The 23250-nt window shown below is 39.8% G+C and overlaps 1 protein-coding gene across 15 annotated transcripts in view; it reads right to left on the bottom strand.

Annotated features, from left to right (window-relative positions):
* The window catches only part of unc80 (unc-80 homolog (C. elegans)), a 62142-nt gene that overhangs the window by 30749 nt on the left and 8143 nt on the right, over nucleotides 1-23250 (bottom strand). For 7 of the 15 annotated variants that reach the window (XM_028462675.1, XM_028462686.1, XM_028462741.1 and 4 more), the window contains 20 exons: nucleotides 23069-23203; nucleotides 22777-22993; nucleotides 21253-21393; nucleotides 20310-20578; nucleotides 18879-19205; nucleotides 18674-18805; nucleotides 15799-15946; nucleotides 13789-13839; nucleotides 12251-12399; nucleotides 10996-11159; nucleotides 9453-9551; nucleotides 9030-9238; nucleotides 7467-7573; nucleotides 6159-6312; nucleotides 3161-3333; nucleotides 2853-3065; nucleotides 2626-2761; nucleotides 1108-1241; nucleotides 850-1027; nucleotides 531-770 (listed from right to left, as the gene is read on the bottom strand). In XM_028462675.1, the coding sequence (XP_028318476.1) occupies nucleotides 531-770; nucleotides 850-1027; nucleotides 1108-1241; nucleotides 2626-2761; nucleotides 2853-3065; nucleotides 3161-3333; nucleotides 6159-6312; nucleotides 7467-7573; nucleotides 9030-9238; nucleotides 9453-9551; nucleotides 10996-11159; nucleotides 12251-12399; nucleotides 13789-13839; nucleotides 15799-15946; nucleotides 18674-18805; nucleotides 18879-19205; nucleotides 20310-20578; nucleotides 21253-21393; nucleotides 22777-22993; nucleotides 23069-23203 (3376 nt within the window). The remainder of the gene's footprint in view (nucleotides 1-530; nucleotides 771-849; nucleotides 1028-1107; nucleotides 1242-2625; nucleotides 2762-2852; nucleotides 3066-3160; nucleotides 3334-6158; nucleotides 6313-7466; nucleotides 7574-9029; nucleotides 9239-9452; nucleotides 9552-10995; nucleotides 11160-12250; nucleotides 12400-13788; nucleotides 13840-15798; nucleotides 15947-18673; nucleotides 18806-18878; nucleotides 19206-20309; nucleotides 20579-21252; nucleotides 21394-22776; nucleotides 22994-23068; nucleotides 23204-23250) is intronic. The other 8 variants (XM_028462765.1, XM_028462787.1, XM_028462779.1 and 5 more) reach the window with 6 other exon arrangements.

The following is a 23250-nucleotide window of genomic DNA, read 5'->3' as shown; positions in this document are numbered from 1 at the left end:
ATTCGCATTTTTGTCAAATCATGTTTTCTTCGCCTCTCCATAATTTCATATGCTTTTTCATTTGTGGAACTACTAAAGCCCTAAATGTGTCTCCAACATTGGATTCCTATCTACAAATTCAAAACAATGACTAAAATTTAAAGCTGAATTTATTTAAACTACCTACTGCAACTTAAGTGATTATAGTAAATAAATGAACTATTTATTGTTTCCTCTTGTCAGTAGTGTGATAAAATGACCTCTACAGCATAAAATAATCCTGTTTCAATACATTACAGGAAAATATAATGTTTTGTTGGGCAACAGTAGTGAGTTTGTGGTGAATTTGTACCCCTCAAAAAAGCCTAAAACAGAACTAGGAAATTTCCTGACTATTTTCAAATCTTTCCAAGTACCCCCTGCAATATGCTCCTGTACCCCTATTTGGGAACCACTGATCTAGATGCATTAGACGAGCTAATCTGAACACCCAATGGAGTGTGTCAACCAGATGTTGATGACCACCCTGATGTGTCTGTGCCACTGTTTACCAATGTCAGTGACAGTGTCCCTGCTGTGTGTTTGGGACAGCAGCCCCTCCTCGTTCTCAGACTCCGAGTCCTGGCGTGACATCTTGGTGCTCTTCAGGCTCCCTGCCCGGCGTATAGATGACAGGGAGCCACCCTTTTTCACACGGAAACTGCGCGCACCTTTAATCTGAAGGAGCCGCGAGCCTCCGATGCGAATTTTCCGGACGGGAACTGGAGAGCAGGGAAGCGGGGACAGATTATCTATAATCAACGTTTAGCACCGAGCAAACTGAGTGGTAGAAGAAGTAAAAGATTGAGCCTGAGTGACACCAGGGTTCACCTTGAGCCTCCTGAGCTTTTTTCTCATCACAGGTGGTGTCTGACTTCAGCGTGTGGCTGCTGCTGTTCAGCGAGTCGTGCCCGTCTTCGTCGTCCAGAATGCCCGCAAAGCTGATCTTCCTCTCATAGCGGTGGCGACCCAGCTCTGGGTCCAGACGCAGGCGGCAGCTGTCGAGATCCTACATGTCCGACATGGCAGGATTTCAGTGTAACACCCTTACATAATTCTAAGGATTTCATGTCAGGTTTCACTTCTTACCACCAGTGGTTCCGCTCGTGGCCGTGGTAAGCAGGGGAAGGTCTCTCTCAGGAAGGTGGTGATTTCCAGCAGCAGCTGGCAGGCGGCCATCTTCAAAGCAAAGGGGCAGCCACATTTTGTGGGATTGACTGTGTCTATAAAGGCACAATGAGAGACAAAGACATAAATATGGTCAGAAAACAGGCTATATATATATATATATATATATATATATATGTTTATATGTGTTTCCTCAGCATTTAAGATAAGAAAAACCTTTTCTTTACGTTACAGAATGAGTGAGCAGATGTTGATTTAAAGGAGCATTAGGCAGGATGTATAAATCTCCATAGTGACACCACAGTGGTTAGTGTAACTGCAGTCATCAGCCAAGCGCCAACTGTTTATCACAGAGCACAGCTGATTAGATACTGTGGATAGAGGATGGATACCCGACCAAACCCAGACGGCACTGGACGGGTCGGGTTCAGACAGATATTTAGAACTGGTGGTGGTGTTGGGTCACATGGTGTTGTTTGCGTGCAGCGTTCTTCCTTTCCTGCTGCAGCTGCTGTAGCTCTGAAGAATGCAGCTTTAACTGAAAGAGTGAGAACAGGATCCCAGTGGAGGAGGACGGAGCAGAGGAATAATAACATGGATCATCCTTATCTTTTGTACATGGATTATGGAAATAGATCTGATGGGTCTCTTGCGTGAACTGCATTCCTGTTTGTGTTTCACTTTCCGTGCACTGATCTGATGTTGACATTAACAGCTGTTTGTTTTAGGGGTAAGCACTGACTTTATGAACAAACGTAAATATGTCATTTCTTTTAGAAAAAAATTAGGTTTTCACTGTTGTGTTGGACTCAGACGAGAAAATGCGGCCCTATCCCCACTTCAACTGTGACATGGTTTTTTTTAATTTACTCTCTGTCCATGTGACTGTTTACTGTAAGACATGTGCACATGCCTCTGCATACATCTGTGGAACCAAACAGTAGTTTAGTCCACTGTGCTTGTCTTATTTCAGTCTCCAAGCCGTCTTCTTCTCATTGTTCTTTATTTCCGGTATTCAAGCCATCGAGAACGCGCACCAGCGTCATTTGACGTCACGTCTGCAGAACTGCGTGGGAAATCAGCCCCAGAACAGCAGAACAAAATATATCACGCAATCTGTACAAGGCAATAGGTAGAAATGTGTGTGGACTCATTCTCTTTGGTTTTGAGCACTCCATCAACCATTAGCATTAAAAGGCTTAAAATTAATGTTTATTTTTTTCACAAATCCTGCCCTACGCTCCTTTAAAGCTGCTGGAGTTGATAATTTGTTATCATGAAAAAAGATGTAAAAGGTTGAAGTTGTCGCTCTTGTATTGCATTGTATGATCTGGAGTGATGCACAGAAGTGCTTTTATTTCATTCGTCCAGTGACTCCTTCATTACATGTTATTGTCTTTATCTGATAACAAATATTGACTCCAGCAGCATTAGGCTAACAGTCATTTCTATGGCTACATGCATGGAAATAAATCTTACTGTCATCCAAGTAATCCTCCTCCTCATCCTCCTTTCTCATTCTCCGTTTGGTCTCTTCATCGTAAATGTAGCCCAGGATGTTGGCAGGACTCTCACTATCGGAGTGACACAGCTCACTGAGCCTGGTGCCGATTGCCTACATGGGTGAAACATTAGAACACATACAGGTCACAAATGCCTTTCTGATTAGATATCTACAGAATTAAACCTGCTGTGATTGCACTCACATCCCCCCACTGGCAGAAATACTTGGCAGCATTCCACTGGAGTTTCTGGTTCCTCTTGTTTCCCACTATGGGTGAGCGTCCTCTGGACATGCCTCGTTTGGTGATGTTCACATGGTGGCCCTTCATCCATTCAGGCCAATTGCCACGATTACAGCGGTGGACGAATCGGGCACATTCAAGGAAAAGTGAGGCCCGCGCAACAACTGGAGCTTCCTATTGAACAAAAAACACGGGGGTGGGGGTGAGGTGTGGGGGGGGGATGTACACAACCAGCATGTTTGCAATGCTTTCAACAAAGGACAATGTACAAGGTCCAGTGCAGCAGCTAGGATGGAGGCATCCGGTATCGTTCCAGGCTCGCAGCAGTTGAGAAGAAACTGGAAGCGTTTCATGCCCTGCCGTATGGCGCCCAGGTTCACCACGTTCTTGTTCTTCATGGCCTCTTGACTGGCAGCCAGGCGCTCCTGGAAACCATGGGGGCCTGGACCATGGTGACAGAACAAGCGGAGAGGTTCTTTTCAAAGCAAACATTTAACTGTATTGTAAAGATTTTGAAAACAAAATTGTCATTTGGGACATTTACAAACCAATGACAAATGAAGCTGAGAGTGACACACAGCCATTGGCAGAGGTTACACTTGACTGATCAACAGATGCCCTCAAACAATCCCAAAGAGAGCAGTGAACGGAGATATTTTTTTCTTTTTTTTTGATTACCTAAAGCAGTGTTTCTTAAATGGGAGTACGCGATGGTACTACAGGGGGTACTTGAGAGAGAGAGGGAAAAATTAACTAATGAAACATTAAAAAAATATGGAGTTTTATGTTTATATTTAATTAAAAATGACAATACTACTAAATATTATCAGTAATAACAACAAAAATACACAAAAAAAGAGAAAAATTTACTGGATAATAAAAAATAACCAAAAACACACACACTGAGATAGAGAATAATTCAAATACCAAAAACACACAAAATGATTTTGATCAGAACATAAACTGAAAATGACTGACATATGACTGTAAATGAAAGAAACTTTAGATTTAAAGACACTAAATACAGTTTCATTCCACTTATTTACAAAATTAGATTCTTTAAAATGTGTGTTATCATTCATTCATTCCATCATTATGCTCTATAGTTGTTTTTAAATAGTTTTGAAATGTTGTAGTTGGACATAAAAGGGGACTTGATTCAGAAATAAGAAAAAGGGGTACTTGAGCCAAAATAGTTTGAGAACCACTGACCTAAATCATTCTCACACTTCCTGTCTCACTAAAAAAAAAAGACAAGTGCAACTGCTGCCAAACACCAAAAAAGCTGTATGTTGATCATTATCACTTCACTGAAACTCAGGCACTGGAAAATACCACCAGACGTCACCACAGAAGAAACAGAGAGAGCACTGACAGCATCATGCTTGCTAATCACAGCACAGAAATGCGCTCTGCGGCAGAAAGATGGTTTCTTTGATGTTGCACCGACTTTCCTCTAGTTTCACGTTGGGTGAAAGGAGAAGGAGAGGGTTCAGTGTTGACGAGGACAGCACATGCAGAGTAGAAGAAGGTGCATGCAAGACAACATAAAGATGATCTCAGTATGTTCTGCTTATTTAAAAACAAAAAAAAAAACCCCAATTCATCAAAATCAATGATAAAAGGCCTGGTTAAATCCATGGTTTGAATTACAATTTTTTTTTGTTATTTATTATGAAGATCTATGAACACAAACAAAAACAAAACATGCAAAAAGGCATGCAATGACCTGTTTCAGTGTCACATAACAGGACACTAATGGCGCGTTTCCATTGGCGGTATCAGCTCTACTCTTTTTTTTTTGTGTGTTTCCACTGGGAAAAAGTACCTCCTCTGTGCTACCTGGTGTTGCTTTTTTCAGCACCTCCTTTGTTGAGGTTCCAAATTTCTATTTTCCATTACAGATTTTCGCAAAATAAAAGCGCTATTTCGAAATGTCGACAAAGTATAATTGCGTTTTGAACGTTTTTCCATCGAACGTTGTTTTGGAGCCTCGTAGCTCCCGTGAAATCTCATCCTGCGAGACTTTGCTGCAGAAGGACTGACGCTCTAAACCTTCTTATATCACTCCGTATTCCTTTGTTATTTCACGTCTAATATGGCACTAATAATTTTTAAGTATAATGCTTAGAAATGTCTCAAGCTGTGTTTCCATTACCCCTAGAAATGCGCAAAATCTAAACAGCGCAATAAAAACTGGTAATGGAAAAATATCGCTAGCAAGTTTTGACGCTTTCTTGAGGAAGAATTTCAAACAATTCCATATTGAAATGTGTCGCAAAACCGCTATGAAAACAATTTTTCTGCAAATATGGTCACATGACCACTTCTCTCCTCGTAAACATGGCGCGGTACGTGTGGACAGCAGAGGAGACCCGGACATTTCTTTGCATTTGACTTAAGAAATAATTACTGCCATATTAGATGTGAAACCACAAAGGAATCGAGTGTTCTAAGGAGGTTCTGAGCGTCCGTCTTTCTGGAGAAAAGTCTTGCGGGATGAGATTTCAAGGGAGTTACAAGGCTCTAAAATAGCCTTCAAGCACAGATATACTTTGTTAACATTTATAAATATTGCTTCTACTTTGTGAAAATCTGTAATGGTAACCCAGCTTCAGTCTCCTCTTCCGTCTACACGTCCCGTGTCGTTTTCTCAGAGAGTCATGTGACCAGGTACGTCACGTTTTGTGATGTGTATTTGCGGAAGTGTTTCCATGGCGCTTTTGCGACATATTACAATATCGAGACATATGAAATTCCTCTTCAAACTTTAAATTTAAAAACTTTTTTGCGATATTTGAGTGTTTTTTTGAAATTCGGGTGTTTCCATTACCAGTTTTTATTGCGCTATTTAGATTTTGCGCATTTCGAAGGGTAATGGAAACAGCTACTGATTAGGTCTGAGAATCATCACAGCGTAAAGTAATCAACAGAGAGAAAACTTTTGGTCACCAATGATTTTTGTTGGCGATCTTGTGAGGACGGCAACAAAAAAGTGCAATCCGTGAAGTCAAGCAGTTTCATGTGTCCGGCGGGTGCTCAATGGAAAGGCTTTGGAAAAACAGTACCGGGTCCTGAATGCGGAGCCGTGTAGAGCCGATACCGCCAATGGAAACGCGCCATGACACAACAATAACGAGATGAGATTAAACGTGACATTAAACTCAGAACAAACAGAGAGACAGAAGGATGACACATAGGCATGGACGGGTGGGTGGGTGGGTGGGTGAGTGAGGGGGTCATCCCAGGGTGTGGGGGGAGGTCTACCATCTTTCTCTTCTGTGTGGTGAAGCTTGGATGGATTCCTCCTGCCAGACCTCCATTTACCGAGCCGCTTGAAGAAGTTTTCCTCCTCGTCCCTCCCGTACTCGGGCCCAGCGGCTCCCCCCTCAGTCAGCTTCACTGCACTGGTAAACTTCACCTGACACGCATATAAAACACAACAAAACCAGAAGATGATAAATAACTAATGGACTTAGGAAGAACGCCACCTGGTGTCTGTAAAGTCCAGGGACAGAAAAAGAACCCTGACTTTTTGGAGAATCAGTGGTTTGGTGGCCCCCCTGAGCAGAACCACATCAGTGGCATTTGTAAATGCCAAAAAACATTAGGAAATGACACACAATATTATTTACTATGTTTACAGTTTACATAGCTGTCCCCTCCCTCTGGAACACATTAAACACTGCACCGACCCTCCAACTTTCAAATCACTCATCCCCGTATCTTAGATGAGAAGTGGAAAAACAGAGAAAGAGAGACACAGGCAGGTCCCGCACTGTGCTCCTCCATGGAGTCTAATCCCACACTGTGCTCCATGAAGGAGCACAGTGTGGGATTAGGAAGAAAACTCCTCGGCACACACACAAAGTGCCAAAAAAGACACAATTACAACAAAATTCGAGGACATAGCACATATGGTCTGGGGAGGGGTGGTGTTCGGGAAGAGGAGGAGGGGGAGGGGACAGAGCGTTAGTCAACACAAACATCCTGGAGAATCAAATTATTATTAATATAATCATCATTATTATTATTATTATGAAACTGCATTTTTACAGTTTTGATATTGACTGGTCATAAAACAAAAAATAATTCTGAAACTTCTCTGAAGCCCAATGGAGATTATTATTATTATTATTATTATTATTAGTTATATTATAATTTTGTTTCATGCCTTATTATATGAATCACTTTAAATGTTGCTAAAATGAGCTGCAAAATGTTGCTTTACTTTGTTTGGCAATAAAAAAAAAAAAAAAATGCTATTGTCATTACTCATAGTTTTAATTAAACAAGCATTATTTCCTTTATTGTAAACACCAAAGCCAATCAGCCATTTTTCGCCCTGATACTCGATACTCAAGTTCTGAGTTGCATAGAACGCAGTGGAGGGCAAGAGCCTGGTGTCAAATTACAATCACTGACAGGGGCCATTATTACTCTTTTTTCCATTCTTTTCTACACATTAAATTATCACAAATTCAGTGCATAGAATGTCACTGTCGCGCCGTTTCTTTCAATGACAGGATAAGCAAGTATAGATGATATAGTAATACAAACACTAGCGCCTCTGACCTTTGAACTCTGGCGTATGAAGGAGAGTCGATCGACTGAGCTGATGTCCAGCAGGTCCTCAACACCGTCAGTGAGTCCTGACAGAGAGGAGCGCTTCAGCCAGTTTCCTGGAGACAGAAAACACACGTGAGTGAAGTGACTGAAAGGAAAAACAAGCGACGTGCTGCACACACTGAGCTGAGCACACGTGCACACACACACAAGAGCGACAGAAAAGAGAAACACATTAGATGATTAAATTATCCAATTTATTCTCAATAATCAAGGAAAATAAATTAAACAAATGAATGGATTAGACAGGATATAATGAACTGATGTTTTATGCATTTCAAGATTAACCAGACCAACGTTCTCTGTAAAATATGACTGGAAGGAAGACGACCAAACCGTGCACACACTACACATAATCACAACATGAAAATGACGTGACATCCACATACGTAAGACAGAGAAACTGAGTGGAAGACGAACAGTCCTGCGACACGCTGAGAAGGAAAACAGACCAATGAGATGAGGTGACTGGGCCTCACAGCGGACATTAAAAAAAAAACAGGTTAAAGTCACAGCAAATGGCATGAGTGGCAGTCATGGAAATGTATATTATAGCTCAACACAGGAAGGATTTATTCTATTTACATAAGGAAAAGCTCATTTCACTTGCACTGTTCATTTTTGTTAATTTTGAAGAATAAACATTTTCGTCTACCACATTTTTTAAAGCCACAATAATGTGACTATGACTAACTTAAATTTAATTTTATTAAAATATATTGATATTTTTGTTAAATAATAATAAAAAAAAAAAAAAAACTATAATGTTCACATTCTTTTTTGATGGTATCCAATCAAAACATTTTTTTGATGTGTGGAAGGCAGGACAAGTGATCCAATAGAAATAAGCAGTTTGTGTTTGCGTCAAATTAAATCTGTTTGTGTATATTTACAAACATTAATATCATCCCATATCAGGTTGATATATGATAATTTAAACATCAAAAAATGTGTTATATTTTAGTCAACTAAATATGTAACAGATTTAGATGACTCATCATTATTAGAATTATATTATTATTATAGAGCTCCTAGTTTTTAGGGTTTTTTTTTTTTGTTCTTCGCACCATCCACCAACTTAAATATAATGTTTTTAAACTGTACTTGGCAAATACATCTTTTCTGATTCTAAAATAGTTCTGATGACTACATTTTGACTAAAATTAAACATAGGTTTCTTTTTTGAAAGTATCCAATCAAAACTAACAGATTTAGTTGACTAAAACTAGACTACAGCTGAAATATATATGTATATATCCATCCTTTATCCTTTATTATTATTATTATTATTACTTTGTTTTTGTTTTGTTTATTTTGTTATTCACACCATCCACCAAGTTCAATTTCTTTGTTTTTAAACTGTACTTTTCTGATTCTAAAATAGTTCTGATTTTGACTGAAACTAAGTCACATTTTAGTCCAAATTTGCTGTCAAAGTTAACTCTTGCTTAATTTTTAATAGACTAAATCAAAGTCTAACAACAGAAGGAAGTTTGGATTAAACGGCCTCACCTATGGGCAGTTTGAGCTTTTTGCGGAGTGAAATTCGTCGCGACCTGGACCGAGAACGCCTCTCAGTGGTGGTGCCGGAATGTGCCGTGGTGCACTCGGACGTGTCCTGTTCTGATTGGCTGCTGGTGTCACTGGCTGCACTCTGCGACTTGAACATCTTTCTCCAAAAGTCCTTCCTGCCCAACAGAGCACCCGGAATCTGCTCTTCACTGGAGAAAGAAAAAAGGAAATAATAATAATAATAATAATCATGAATAATCATGAGGGCATTTACGTGATGCGCGCATTTCACACTGTGAAAGTCCAGCCTAAAATGGCCGACCTCACTGTGTTTTCTCTCCTAATGTGAGCAGACGCATGAAAGCTGCGCTCCACATAGACATAGACGCTGCTGTACGGAGATGCTGTGAGAAGGACACTCACTGTTCGGGGGTCTGGGGGGGTCTACTGGAGATGTAGCTGCGACACTCATCTGCAGCACTGGACACCTGACCCTTGTCCCCGGACACACCCACCTCTGACCTGCATGCGTGCATACATACAGCCCAAACACACAAACGGAACACTCAGGCCAACACAAAGACACAAACAAACCCCTGCACCGAGTCTGCACTGGGGAGTCACTAATCTACCAAACTATAGTCACAATCCTTCCTTTCAACGGCACACGCTGTAACGTATTAGAGCTAAAACCAATTTTTATCATTTGTTAGCATATTAATGATTGTCTAAAGCAGGTTTGTTTTGTGCTACTTTGATATAAGCCTTTTCAAACTCTCGGAAATCTCGCTCTCGTACAGTTCACTTGCATGAGGTCAAAGGTCAAGAGGGATAAACTCGCCATGGCTGATGGTGTAGTCAGCGAGTCTGACAGAGATTTAGATGATTGTTCCCGCTGAAGCGTTGATTCCTTGAAAGGTTTTTTGTGTAAACGTGGTATCGGCCTCTAACGCAGAAAGACTGAGCTAGCGGCTAAAGCTAATGCTGCACACGAGCTGAAAATTCAGGGTTTTTTTCTGGCTTTTTAAACAGTTTCACATATCGCTTTGTCCGTTTTGTGCACTTCCTTAAAATCTGTAAGTTGAATTAAAATAACAGCTTAATATAAATAATGATGGACCTGGTTAGTGAATGGTGGACCTCGTGAATTTACCTTACCTAAATCTCACTTGTCCCATCAATAATAATGATAATAATAATAATAATAATAATAATAATAATAATAATAATACATTTTATTTATAAGTGCTTTTCAAACACTCAAAGACACTTTACAGTTGTTAGAAAAGAAAATTACAACAATAAAGGTAAACAGAGAAAATACAGGAGTAGGAAGTAGAGGTCTGTCACTTTGAAATTGTTTCTAACATCGGTTTTACAAAAGTGCTCGGATATGTGCATCATTCCTGGGTAGGGTCTGAATCCCACCCCCTGGAGACCCTGGTAGTCTGTGTTTTCGCCCTTGCTTCCATACCCATTGGTTTTTAAAAGTGCTCGAATCGGCCTAAAGTGGCTTCAGCTGAAAACCCTAATCACCTTCTGAGTCTGAATATGTTTAATACAAATAATATAAACACTATTAAAACACTAAAGATCTCTGGAATAAATTTACAAACACTGTTAGCTTGAAAATATCAACAGAATGATTGTTGACGTTTATATCCCTCTCGACCTATGACCCCCCCCACCAGGACGCGCATGCGCACTTCCAGAGTGTGAAAAGGCTTATTGTCATAAGAATAAAAACACAAAGTCAATCTCTCAAGCAGGAACAACAGATGGATACAAAAGCATAAACAGTCAAGCAGTGATGAGAAGCATAGCCGAGTTGTCCTACAAAACACACGTTTGAATGTTAGTACTCCAATGCTTTTAGGATGTCAACGCTGAAGCATATTTTGACAGAACCAAACAAACGACTGAGCCGAGATCTTCAGATCAACTCTGGCCTCTGATTGGCCAGTACCTCCGAGGTCCATGCTGCTTGGTGTCCTCCTTGTCTTCAGGTTTTTTGGTGGTGGTGAGTTTCTCAGCGCTGTCCAAGAGGGCGCTCAGTGCCACGCGGCGGAACACATTTCCATGGGCCTCCTTTATAAACTGGACCAGCTGGCGGATGTCACAGTACAGACCCTGGGCAGGAGGGGGAGGGGTGGGGGAGAAAGATGAAAAAGAAAAGACAGCCAGTATTTCTCTGCTTTTGGAATCAAAATCAATCATGAATAAATGTGCTCCAGCCTTTGAGTGGGTGCTCTCTGATTTACTGCCATTATAAAAGCTGCTTCACTAAGTGTTTACCAGTCGTTCTAGCCTGGAGGCACCAGACACCGAGTAATCAGAATTTGTAACGTAATACTACCTATTAGATTCCAGAAACATTTCATTTCAGCGTCAAATCCCTTTCAGCATCCAAACATCGCTCAGAATATCAAAGGCTGGTAGATGTTCCTGCTTTAAAAATCATAAATGAATCGACTGTGGAGTCAGAACAGGAAGAGGTTTTAATTCAACCATCTAATCTGGCTGAACCCTGGTGCACTCCTTTAAATTCACTTACACTTGTACACAAAAAGTCTGTCTCATATTTTTTACTTCCACTGTATCAGATATTTTCAACTACTTCAGATCTATCCATAGATATAAAAAGTATCATAATTTTCACAGTTTTTATGGACTTTTTATCATGAGAGCCTCTAATTCTTTCAGCAGGAAAAACACTAAATATGCAGTGTTTCCAAAAATGAGGTCCAAAGTTAAATTGTTTTGTTGAAAATATTACAGCCTTGACCGTGTCATTAATTGATAGTAAAATTGAATTATTTTTTGACATAAGGATATTTCTAAAGAAAAAAAAAAACACTTACAACGAAAACATATTTTCCTTTTATTTTGAAGGTAGAGGCCTTGATCTATCAGATATTAATTGAAAAAACATTATGATATGGCATGATTACAGTATATGGGAGTCAATGGGGCAAATTTGGTCACGAGGTTACTAAGTGTCAGTATGATGCATAATACATCTCTTTTTCTGTACACAAGACTTTGAAATTAAAGAAATTCAAATAAAAATAAACAATTGTGGCAAAATGTCACACAACTAGCCTTAAAAATAACCTGAATATTGAGAGGCAAACAAATAAAAACACCCAAAATGTCACTGTTGGGTCACAAAGACGCTCCGAGGGTTAAAGAGCTGAACACTGAGTCAGAACGAGGCTCACCAGGTTCTCAGGGCTGTGCAGCTCATGAGTGGTGGAGGCACAGCGGGTGATCAGGGACTTGAACATACAGCCCACCACCACCGCCTCCATGTTCTGGGCCACGGACTTGTTGTCCCCAGTCGTGAAGTTGTTGCCAAAGCCTGCTTTGTCTAGAAGCAACCGGGAGGCGGGAGAGAGCACGGATCACACAGGGACGGTTCAGTCACGGGAGGGAGAACATTATTACAAAAAATATAGAAATATAGATATAACAGTGAGCCCATACAACAGGAAGGGGAGGAGGGGGAAAGGAAAGGGGGTTATACAGCAAATGTAGGGTAAGCAAACTGAAAAGGACTTTAGGAAGGGAGTAAAATATACATGCAAGTGACTAAGGCAGTGGTTCCCAACCTTTTTTGGATCGTGACCCCATTTTGATATCAAAAATTATTTCTGGCTTCACCCAAAGACATTTTTTTTCTTCCTAGAAATATAATATTTTGATGTTTGTTACACATTATTATTATAAATACAGAGTAGCCAGGATTCGTGACAAGTTGTGTCAGCTCAGATATTTTTTTACTGCATTTTGGTTGAAGTAGATATTTGATTTGATTTAGTTTTTAAACATGTAAAAACAAAAACAATACATATAAAATAAAAGAAATGTCACAAAAAATTAGGGTACATTTTTTCCATTGTCTAGTGCAGACGTGGAACTGGCGGCCCCAGAAATAAACACAAAATGACAGTAAAATACAAAAAGTAATACACAAAAAAAAAGACTAAAAAAATCAAAAACACGAGATGACTACAAAAATAGCCAGAAACCTACAATAGAAAATTTAAAACATTAAGAAAAATCTTTGTTGGACAGGCAATTATCATAATTTTTTTTTCCAATGTTGTTTATACATTAAAAAATAAATAAAAATAAAAATAAATGAACCATTTACATTGAAATGTGAGACTAACTACAATCATAAAATCATACGTATTATGTGTTAAAATTTAAGACTTTTGAAAGATTGATTTAAGACATTTTAATGACAATTAAGGCCTTATTTTTAGAATCATAAATTTAATGCCTTTTAAAACTTTTTACGGATCTGATAAGGAGTATTTAATCCTACTCTACTCAAAGTAAAAGTATGGAATGCAGCTGTTAAAAATATGTTGTTTTAATTTTTAAAAAAACCAATAATAATTAAAATATTTCAAAAACGTATTTTGATTTTTCCGATATTTCAGGCGACCCCACATGGGGTCGTGACCCCAAGGTTGAAAAACACTGGACTAAGGCCTGCTTAAAACACACAGTAGGGTCCAGTTAGAGGAAACTAAATGTCACTGCACGATCAAAGTCAAATTTATCCATAAAAGTAATAATAATAATAATAATAATAATAATAATAGCTTTGGTGTCGCAGGCGAGTTTGTCACTTTCAGAAAGAGGGAGGAGCAATGAAAGCGGTGCCTGGGAAAGGGTCTGATTGGGTGAGTTTATAGATTCATCTTCAGAGTTATTGACTTATCAATTATTGATTATGAGTATCTACCGATGTTTCTTTTTTTCGCCCTCCTGGACCTCTCACCTGCACTGCCGTACTCTGCAAGAGAAAAGAGGCGGGGCACAGGTTGATTGACATCAGGCCAGCACACACATGTGGGCGGCGTCAGAAAGCACGCGGCATCCCACCACTGGTACGGAAGTGAACCCAAAACACACACTCAAAAACAACACACACACGCAAAGTCAACAAGGTGCCGTGTTCACTTTCAGACTCCAAACACTCATCGGCTCAGTAACTTGCCATCTGCACAGTTGATTGTAATTCAGAACACAATACTGGAAATTTCAGAGCAAAACTGAATTGGTGAATACAATGCGTCCCAATGCTGAGCGATAAAATCACTGATCGAGCAGGGATATAATGGGCAAAGCTTTGGATTGGCAAGTGTACAGAATGGATGAGTGAGTAAGGAACGGTTTAGGATTCAGCTCATTGACGTGAGAGGAGAAAAAAAGAATTCAAATGGGAAGCAGGAGGACGAGGACAAAAAGGGACACGTGGAAGGAGGAAGGGAAAAACACAGATATAAACAGAGATAGTGCTGGAATGCAACGTAGAAGTGCAAGGTGGGACAGTCGGAGCACATTTCAGCTTCGTCAACCATGTGGATCACAGTAGGGCTGGACAATATCCACCAAAGTTCATATTTGATATTTTTTCTATATCGCCAAAATAGAAAACTCGATCTATCTTCAATCTCGATGTATCGCCCAGCCCTAGATCACAGTTAATATTCCATTAGTATTTATTTAATCATCTGTGTTGTATGATGTGGCATTTGAATTTTGGAATAAATTCAATTAAAAGGAAAAAATACTGAAGTCTGGATGTAAATTGCTTTGATTTTTTGGGGTCCCTAATTCCTGATAATGGGTGCAACTTTCTACACTAATATAGAAATACAGACACAATGGTAGGTAAATCATCCATCTATAAAGCTGTGCACATTGAACAACAACATTTTATTGTTACTAATAATACATTACTATTATGGTTGGGATTATCATTATAACCCTGAATCACTATATTATTTATTGTCTTTATATTAATATTTCTGTTTCTATTTCTTTAAATTATTTGTTGTGATGTTGCTGCAATTAAATCATTTGTCTTTAGGAATTAAAAAAAGCATCTATCGATCTACCAACCGACCTACCTGCCTTTGGCTTTTCACAACAAAAGCACAAGTTACAGGAGACTGGATGAAAAAATCATTAAATCATCTCATCTCATGTTTGCAGTTGACTACATTTGGAATGAGCAGCTATTATTATTATTATTATTATTATTATTATTATTGCTTCTGATCTCACACAGGAAGTTGTAACCATAATTATGTTGATATTAGCATCTCTCATCTCATATTTTGCAATAAGAACAAGCCACTTAGAATATCATTTTTAGCATTAAACTATTTAATCGCATCTGAGTATCACAACATAAAAAACACAACATAATCCTTTAAAATCTGATTATTAGCTAATCCGACCTCATGTTACTGTCAAGCTCATAATAAAATGCTAAAATGGTTCTGATTAGAAGCCCATGTTATCATAATAATGATATTTATTTATTATTTATCTATCCATCTTTTTTTATTTTCACCTTACAACTAACACTGCAAAACAGTAGCATCACTAGCCTGCTAGCATGTCAATAAAGCACTAAAATAATGCTTTGCATGTGTTCAGATAGTTGAGAGTGAGTCTTTATTATTTATTTCTGTTGTATTATGTTTATATTGCACTATATTTTGATTAATAATTCTGCTGGTCCCAACAAACAACTTTAGTTTTTATGGTAAGATGAAAATGACAATAAAAACCTTGAACCTAAATCACCAGTTTGTGTGTGTGTGTGTGTGTGTGTGTGTGTGTGTGTGTGTGTGTGTGTGTGTGTGTGTGTGTGTGTGTATGTGTGTGTGTTTGTGTAACACCAGGCCACGGTCAAACCTTCACAGTCGGAGGATCTGGAGCGCACACTTCACGTACTTACTGTCGGTGATGGGCTCCATGCAGAAGCCAAGCAGTGCATGCAGAAAGTCCACAATGTTATTGAGGGAGTCTTTGTTGACGTACTCGCGCATTGTCTGGCGAAACTGCACCTTGTCCAGCTTGTACAGGTTTGTGAGGCAGTTTTGGGCCTGAAAGAGAGATTTAATGCAAAATAAAACCAAAGTTATTGCTTAAAAATCAAATTCCAGCTGTAAAATACTCAGATACACAAGCTGGTGGGCATTTTTCTTAATCCAAAACTTTTACAATTTATAATAATAATAATAATAATAATAATACATTTTATTTGAAATTCAGCCAAGGTCACATAACAGTACATGATAAAACCACAACATGTATAAAACCGCAATAAAATTTAAGCTAAAACAGTATAAAAACAACAGTAAAAATGAAGCTAAATCACAGAGACAGAGCGGGAGGGATGGGTGGGAAATGCTGTTGTGAATAAGTCAGTTTTGAGTCCAGCTTTGAATTGTGAGAATGAGTCCATGAGTCCATGGGGGGGGGGGGGGGGGGGGGGGGTCAGTGTGGTGAATGGCCTTAAAAGTTAACAGAATGATCTTGAAATGGATGCGAGATTGAATGGGAAACCAGTGGAGCTGGTGGAGAGCAGGAGTGATGTGGGAGATAGAGGGCGTTTTGGTGATGATGCGGGCAGCTGAGTTCTAGACTAACTGAAGTTTATGGAGGGATTTGCTGGGGAGACCAAAAAGAAGGGAATTGCAAAAATGGAGCCGGGAAGTGACGAGACTGTGGACAAGGTGTGAGGGATGAGGGATGAGGGATGAGGGAGGGGCGGAGGCGATTAATGTTGCGGAGGTGGAAACATGCAGAACGGGTGATATTGCTGATGTGGGATTTGTACGATAGAGTGCTGTTGAGGATGACACCCAGACTTTTAACCAGGGGGAACGGAGGATTTGTCAATTTGGATGCAGAAACTATTGGATTGGGAGAGTGTTGATTTTGTACCAATGAGGAAAACCTCTGTTTTGTCACTGTTGAGTTTTAGGAGATTTCACTCAGGTTGAGGAGGATGAGGATGGTGAGGAGTCCAGAATCAGCTGCCATGAGGAGGTCGTCGGTTAGTGTTATGTTCTGTTGGTTAGTTTGGTTGTTCTGTGTCTTTGTTTATTTTGAGTCTGGTCTATGTTTCAGGTGTTCCTGCTCGTGGCTCCACCCCCAGTGATGTCTGTGTGCTTGGTTGGTGATTGATTAGCGCCCTCGTGTTTCCACCCAGGTGTGGCCCATTCCCAATCAGGCCTCCTCCACTATTTAGCTGTGTGTGTGTGTGTGTGTGTGTGTGGTCTTGCTCCCTGTTCCTACTCCCCTGTTTTTTGGATTTGAGTTTAGATTTTGGAATTTGCTTTACTAATAAACATGGACTGGTTCCAAGAACGCTACTCCTGCATCCTGCCTCCATCTTTCCCTGCATTTGGGTCCACACCAACAACAAACCGTGACAGTTAGTGCTGTTTCAGTGCTATGAAGGGAACTGTTCATAAAGATTATTGTGGGATAGGTGCGAGTCAAGTTGGCTGGCGACTGTTTTTTCGAGAATTTTACTGATGATTTGAGATGGGACGGAAGTTATTGAGATTGGAAGGATCTGCACCGGGTTTTTTTAGGATTGGAGTTATTGCAGTGGTTTTGAAGGCTGAGGGAACAGTTCCAGTGATGAGCGAGGAGTGGATGATGGCTGATATGATGGGAATCAGAGAGGGGAGGGAGGCTTTGACCAAGAATGTGGGGAGAGGGTCCAACTGACAGAAGGATGGTTTGGACTGACGGATGAGGTCTGAGGTTTCAGAGGGAGTGGGGAGTTGGAAAGTGGAAAAGGAATGAGTAAATGGGAAGGATTCTGGTGGGATGGGAGAGGAGAGTTCTGACTGAGGTGGTGATGAAATGTAAGGTAGGGGTCACAAACCTTTTTGAAACTGTGAGCTACTTCATAGGTACTATATGATCCTAAGTGGTACGGGATTGAAAAGCACTTCTTAAATACTACATCTTCACTTTATTTAGAGGCTAAGCTAATAAAGGAAACTTAAAAAAGGCAGAAAATGTTGAGGTTTCAACATTAAACACTTTATTATTTCTCCTAATTTATGCAATTGTTTCATTTTCAGCGAAAATCATCACGTTCCTATTTTACTAGCTACTAACAAACAACTTGTGAAACATTTAACAATGATTGATGTCGTATTTTATAAAAATCCACCTTGCTTTTTTATAAATGTCTTTTATACCTATCATATTATATATAACATACTGCTGACCTTACACCAAATCTACAACACTTACTCGTTGTATATTGTATTGGTATATTTGTATTATTACTATTTCTCTTATTCTATTTTTTACTACTGTAATGTGTGCACTTGTACTTAATCCTTTAATTTACAGTATTTTACTTAATTATGCATGTTTTTCTGTCTCTTTCTTTGTTTAGTGTTTATTGTTTTAGTTGTAATATTTCTTGAGCGTCTGTAACACAAATAATTTCCCCCTGGGATGAATAAAGTACTTCTGATTCTGATTCTAAGAAACATTTGTCACAATGTTTCATGAAAATAAACATTTAAAGATGGTTAATTCAATACTAAAACTTTATCAGGTGCAGCAGTATTTAACTCTACTAAGTAATATCTACATCTCTCATCTGTATTTGTCTTTGTGAGTTTGAATCCTGGAAAGTAAATCAGATTTTAGATGGAGCTCATTGGTGACTGGAGCTTCTGAGGGCCCGTCACATGGCTCATGCAGGCTACCTGGGGCCCGCAGGCACCGTGTTGGTGACCCCTGATTTAAAGCATCAAAGCACACTGTCTCTGAGATGGAGTGCAGAGTCTGACCTGCATCCTGAGGCGATCTCCTGATAATCCACGGTGTCCCTCTCCACAGCCATAAGCGCAGCCCAGAGACTTGACAATCTTAATCAGCATGGTCAGTGCCAGACGGTGGGTGCTGAGACTGGAGCCCCCATCCTGGACAAGGTTTACATTGAAGCTTCAGTTCATCAGCTCAACCACGACTCTACTTTTCACTGTTAAAACACACCTTTTTATCACCGTCTTTGTTATTCTTCACATCGTCCTTGCTCCCCTGTCCACTACCTCCACCGCTGCCTCCTCCGCCTCCTCCGTCGCCCCCTCCGCCCGCTCCTGAGATCGAACCACATCCCTGTGCGCCTCCTCCCAGGATCTGGCTCCCGAGGTCCTTGTCCCGTGCCTCCTGGTTCTCTTTGTTGTCGGGCTTTGACAGTCTCTTGCCCATGCCGGGCACCACGCCCAGCTGCAGCAGGCAGTCGATGATGTTCAGAGCCACGTCACAGATCCTGGAGCTGATGTCGTGGCTAAGGACGGCATACAGAGCCCGCAAGACCGCCTGAGGAACGACAAAGGGATAAAAACTTAGGATTTGTAACTAAGTACAAATACTTTGTTACTGTACTTAAGAAGTTTGTTCTGGTATCTGTACTTTACTTGACTATCTATTTTTTCGGTGACATTTTACTTTTATTCTGTTATGGCAATTAATACATTAATCATCATATCATCAAATGTGTGTTCATGTGTACAATTTGTCATGTGTTTATACATGAGGACCGCATTATATCGTTGTACTTTTGAATAGACGTTGCTTCTTTGCTGAGTCATGTTAGATTAGATTACCCGCAGTACAGACAGATTGTGCTATATTCACAGTGTCAGCGAAAAAAACAATCTCTGCTCAAGGTCTCATTCCAAAGCCCTGATAAGCAGAGCTCTGCAACAATGATTTTCCATCTAACTCCTTCCTCCCGTCACACCCTCCTTCCCTCTCATCTTAGGGTGGGGCTCTTCCTATCTGTAAAAGTTGGCGCTCAGAAAACTTTCCGTTAGTTTTGCCTTCCTTTTCCCTGCAGGGAAGATGCCCTTTTTTTGTACTTCTTTCCATTTAGTTTATAATAAATCCTTTTTTATCAAATCATCATGCTTTCGTCTGGACCCCATCATTCAACCGCAGCTTCAAATCATGTTTCCAAATGGAGACAATCGTAAATTTGCCGTGACAACTCCTTACCAGGGTTGGGGTCAATTATAATTGTAACCGAGTAATTCATAATTAATTACAATTATGGTGTAATTATGATTGTAATTGTAATTTTAAAAATATGTTGCTGTCATAATTGTAATTAAATTGTAATTAAGTTCAGATAACTCGCTCATTTCATTGTACCTGTATTCTACAAGTTCTTATATAAATATATTTGCTGGTTTAAAAACCTTGTCTTATTATTGAAGGGACTTTTTTTTTTTTTAACTTTTTTACATTTAGTAGCATTATCTTTTTAACTTTTACTCAAGTAAGGGAGCAACTTCAGTACTTTTTCTTTTTATATTCTTCAAGTATCTATACTTTTACTTGAGTACTGAAAACTAGTACTTTTGCCACCTCTGGATCACAGCTTATGAGTGACTTGGTTCAACTTGTTTGATCTGGACTCACAGTGAGGTCCAACATGCCGTTCTTCATTACAAAGTTGTTGGTGCCCTCGATGTTCTCGCCCTCCTCCAGACAGGAGTAGTTGATGCAGGAGTCGGTGAAGCTGCGCGGCAGGTTAGCGCAGGCCAGCGGCTCGATGGGAATCTCCTGCACAACAACAGGGTTGCACAGTTTCTTCATGTGCTCCGTGAAGAAGTCGGCGTAGCCCACGTTGAAAGATGCTACTGTCGTGTTGAAGGCTGCCATGGTGATGGTTGAGATCTGGGATCGAACTTCAGAGAAACAAAAAAAGTGTCATCAATATGGTTAATACAGGCATACATACATACTAGGACAGTTATTAACAGCTTTAGATCTTACAAGGGTTGCAAAGGGTCGGAGAATTTCAGATACATTTTCTTGAGAAATTAAGCTAAAAAATTTCAAGAATATTCAAAAACACAAGCTTTTAAGGGGAATTAATAATTGGAATTAACAGGAAATTGGGAGTAATTTCAAATAACATATCATATCCAAACATAAATATTAGCATCCATTTAAAATTTAAAAACATAACATTTCAACTCTGGATCTGAGAAATTTTTAAAGCTGGAAACTTTCCGGGGACCTGAAACTCAAGAATTTCGAGAATTATTTCAAATAATTATATCATATCCAAATTCACAAAACTGAAGGTTGGCTTAACAAGGATGTTAAATATATTTTAGCATCATCCAAAACATTAGCATTAGTTATTTAAAATGACTCAAAGTTTCCAGTTTATTCCAATAAGTAATTCTGATAAAAAAGTTTTTGACTATTCCCAAAATTCCTGAGCTTAAGTGTCAGTGGAAATTACCTGGAAATCTCCCACCCCTTTGCAACCTTAGACCTTACTCACTTCCATGCTGACTTCATCATCTTATTTGTATTTTCTGTAGGTAGTCCAGTCCTGCCTTCTGCTTACCTTCTTTGACAGTGTTGTCTCCATGGCTGTTGGAGTGGTCAGGCATGTCCCGCAGCAGGGAGTGATGGGAATGTGAGTGTTTGGCACTTAAGCTGTCTGCATCTGCTGCAGTGTCTGTGCTGCCCCTCCGAGTGAATTTGCCTGTAAAAAGACCCAATAAATATATAAGATAAACAATACATAACAGCCAGATCAAAAAAGAAGTATTCATGTCAGTTGACTGAAGGAAAGCCTGAAATAAAGATTCAAATATAACATGGAATTTAAAATGAGAGAGAAATCCTGCTAAGCCCATGCCTCTTTTCTTCGAAAATCACATACTCATAAAAAATAACGTTTTTCAAAGATTCTACATGACCTATATGGCAATTTTTTTTCAGATTAGACTAGAAATATATGATACTTAGTGACAATAAATGATGTTTTAAATACAGAAATCTGTAATCCGCCTTAAAACAAAAAAAAACCCCAGAGATTTACATAAAATATGAAGCCAATTCTCAGTAGGGAAGGCTACAAAGCCAGGAATTATTTAACTAATATATGGACATCAACTGCAGCAAGTTTGGTGATAATAATGAACAATAGACCGAAGATACACATATTTTTGTTAAAACAAAAAAAAAGGTTCAGGCAGAAGCCCACTGTGCCACAACTGTGACAAATTTGCAAGTTTGGGAACAAGTGTGTAACTGTAGTAAGTCAGTCAAATTGATTCCAATAATTTTTAGTCAGATTTTTGACCAATACATGGTGCATTTTGGCTTGAAATAAACACAACCATTTTTATCAAAGTTTCTGCTGTGTCATGCGTAATGCTATTTTTCCCTCCACTCTGGTGCTGATAAACATGGGTGTTATTCGGCAATGCATTGACGAATCAGAATGCCTGACACAGCGTTGTAAAGCTCAGAACCTGTGGAAAGTGGTGATATCAAACACAATGGGAATGAGCTTTAGCCCTGGCCAATCAGAGCTGGATAAAAGAGGGACCTGCCATTTTACGCACGAGCGCTATAAGCTCATTGGAAGAATTTGTGGGCTGAAAAATGCCCGGATGTCAGTAATGGTGGTGTCGCTCTGACAACACGTTTTGGATTTAGTAGAATATGGAGTTTTATGCACATTGGAGCAACTTTTGAGAAGAAACAACAAAGGTAAGATGCAATTTGTCATCATCGCTGACTTTTGCTGCTGTGTATTTTCTGATTTTGTGGCGTTGTTTGAAATGTAACATACCCGACCTGTATCAGTGGATTCAGCTCGGCCTGTAGTTTCACTTTTTTTCACTCTTTTGTTCTGAATTTGGGTTGGCTACAGTTTTAGCTGAGTTTCTTAGGATTTATTACAGAGCGGTATAGAACAGGAACAGCCCCCGTGGGCGGGTCCGGTAGAGTTGAGCGCGTTTTGAGGAGGTCATATGATCTTTGTACCAGATTTAATGTACGCTATTGTCACAAAATGATCTAATTCATTACTCAGCAAAGCTCACTGACGTTTATGAGGTCCGACAAACAGTCTTACCCATGATGGTGGCTTGCCAGCCGCCGCGGTCCAGGCCTCGTCTGTCGTCACCCAGACCTGAGAAGCTTCCGAAGGAAAAGGTGCTGCGGGTGGGCGAGACATCCAGGTGATCCTCGTGCAACAGGAAGGGGACACCCATGCGCCTTTGACGCTTCTTCCCTGCGTGATGGTAGGGGATGGAGCCCTTTCTCTCACGGTCATCACGCCGGTTCTTAAACTAGAATGTGGACAAACATCTATCTCACACTGCTGATAAGATCCTAACCTGATTATTAATAAACACACTCATCACCTTCTTGAAGATATTCATTCCCAAGTCAGAAGAAAGGTCAGGGACCGCCTGTCGACGGAGGTTGGTCAGAGACACCTTTGTGAACGTCTCAGTGCTCAGAGACTTTTCTTCCTCGTTGCATTTCAGACTCATATCCTGCAACACGTAGCATGCAGTGACTCAGTCAGAACATGTTTGAGTCC

The sequence above is a fragment of the Gouania willdenowi genome, chromosome 2 (assembly GCF_900634775.1).
Source record: "Gouania willdenowi chromosome 2, fGouWil2.1, whole genome shotgun sequence".
Classification (NCBI taxonomy): domain Eukaryota; kingdom Metazoa; phylum Chordata; class Actinopteri; order Blenniiformes; family Gobiesocidae; genus Gouania; species Gouania willdenowi.
This window is presented reverse-complemented; position numbering and strand designations above follow the sequence as displayed.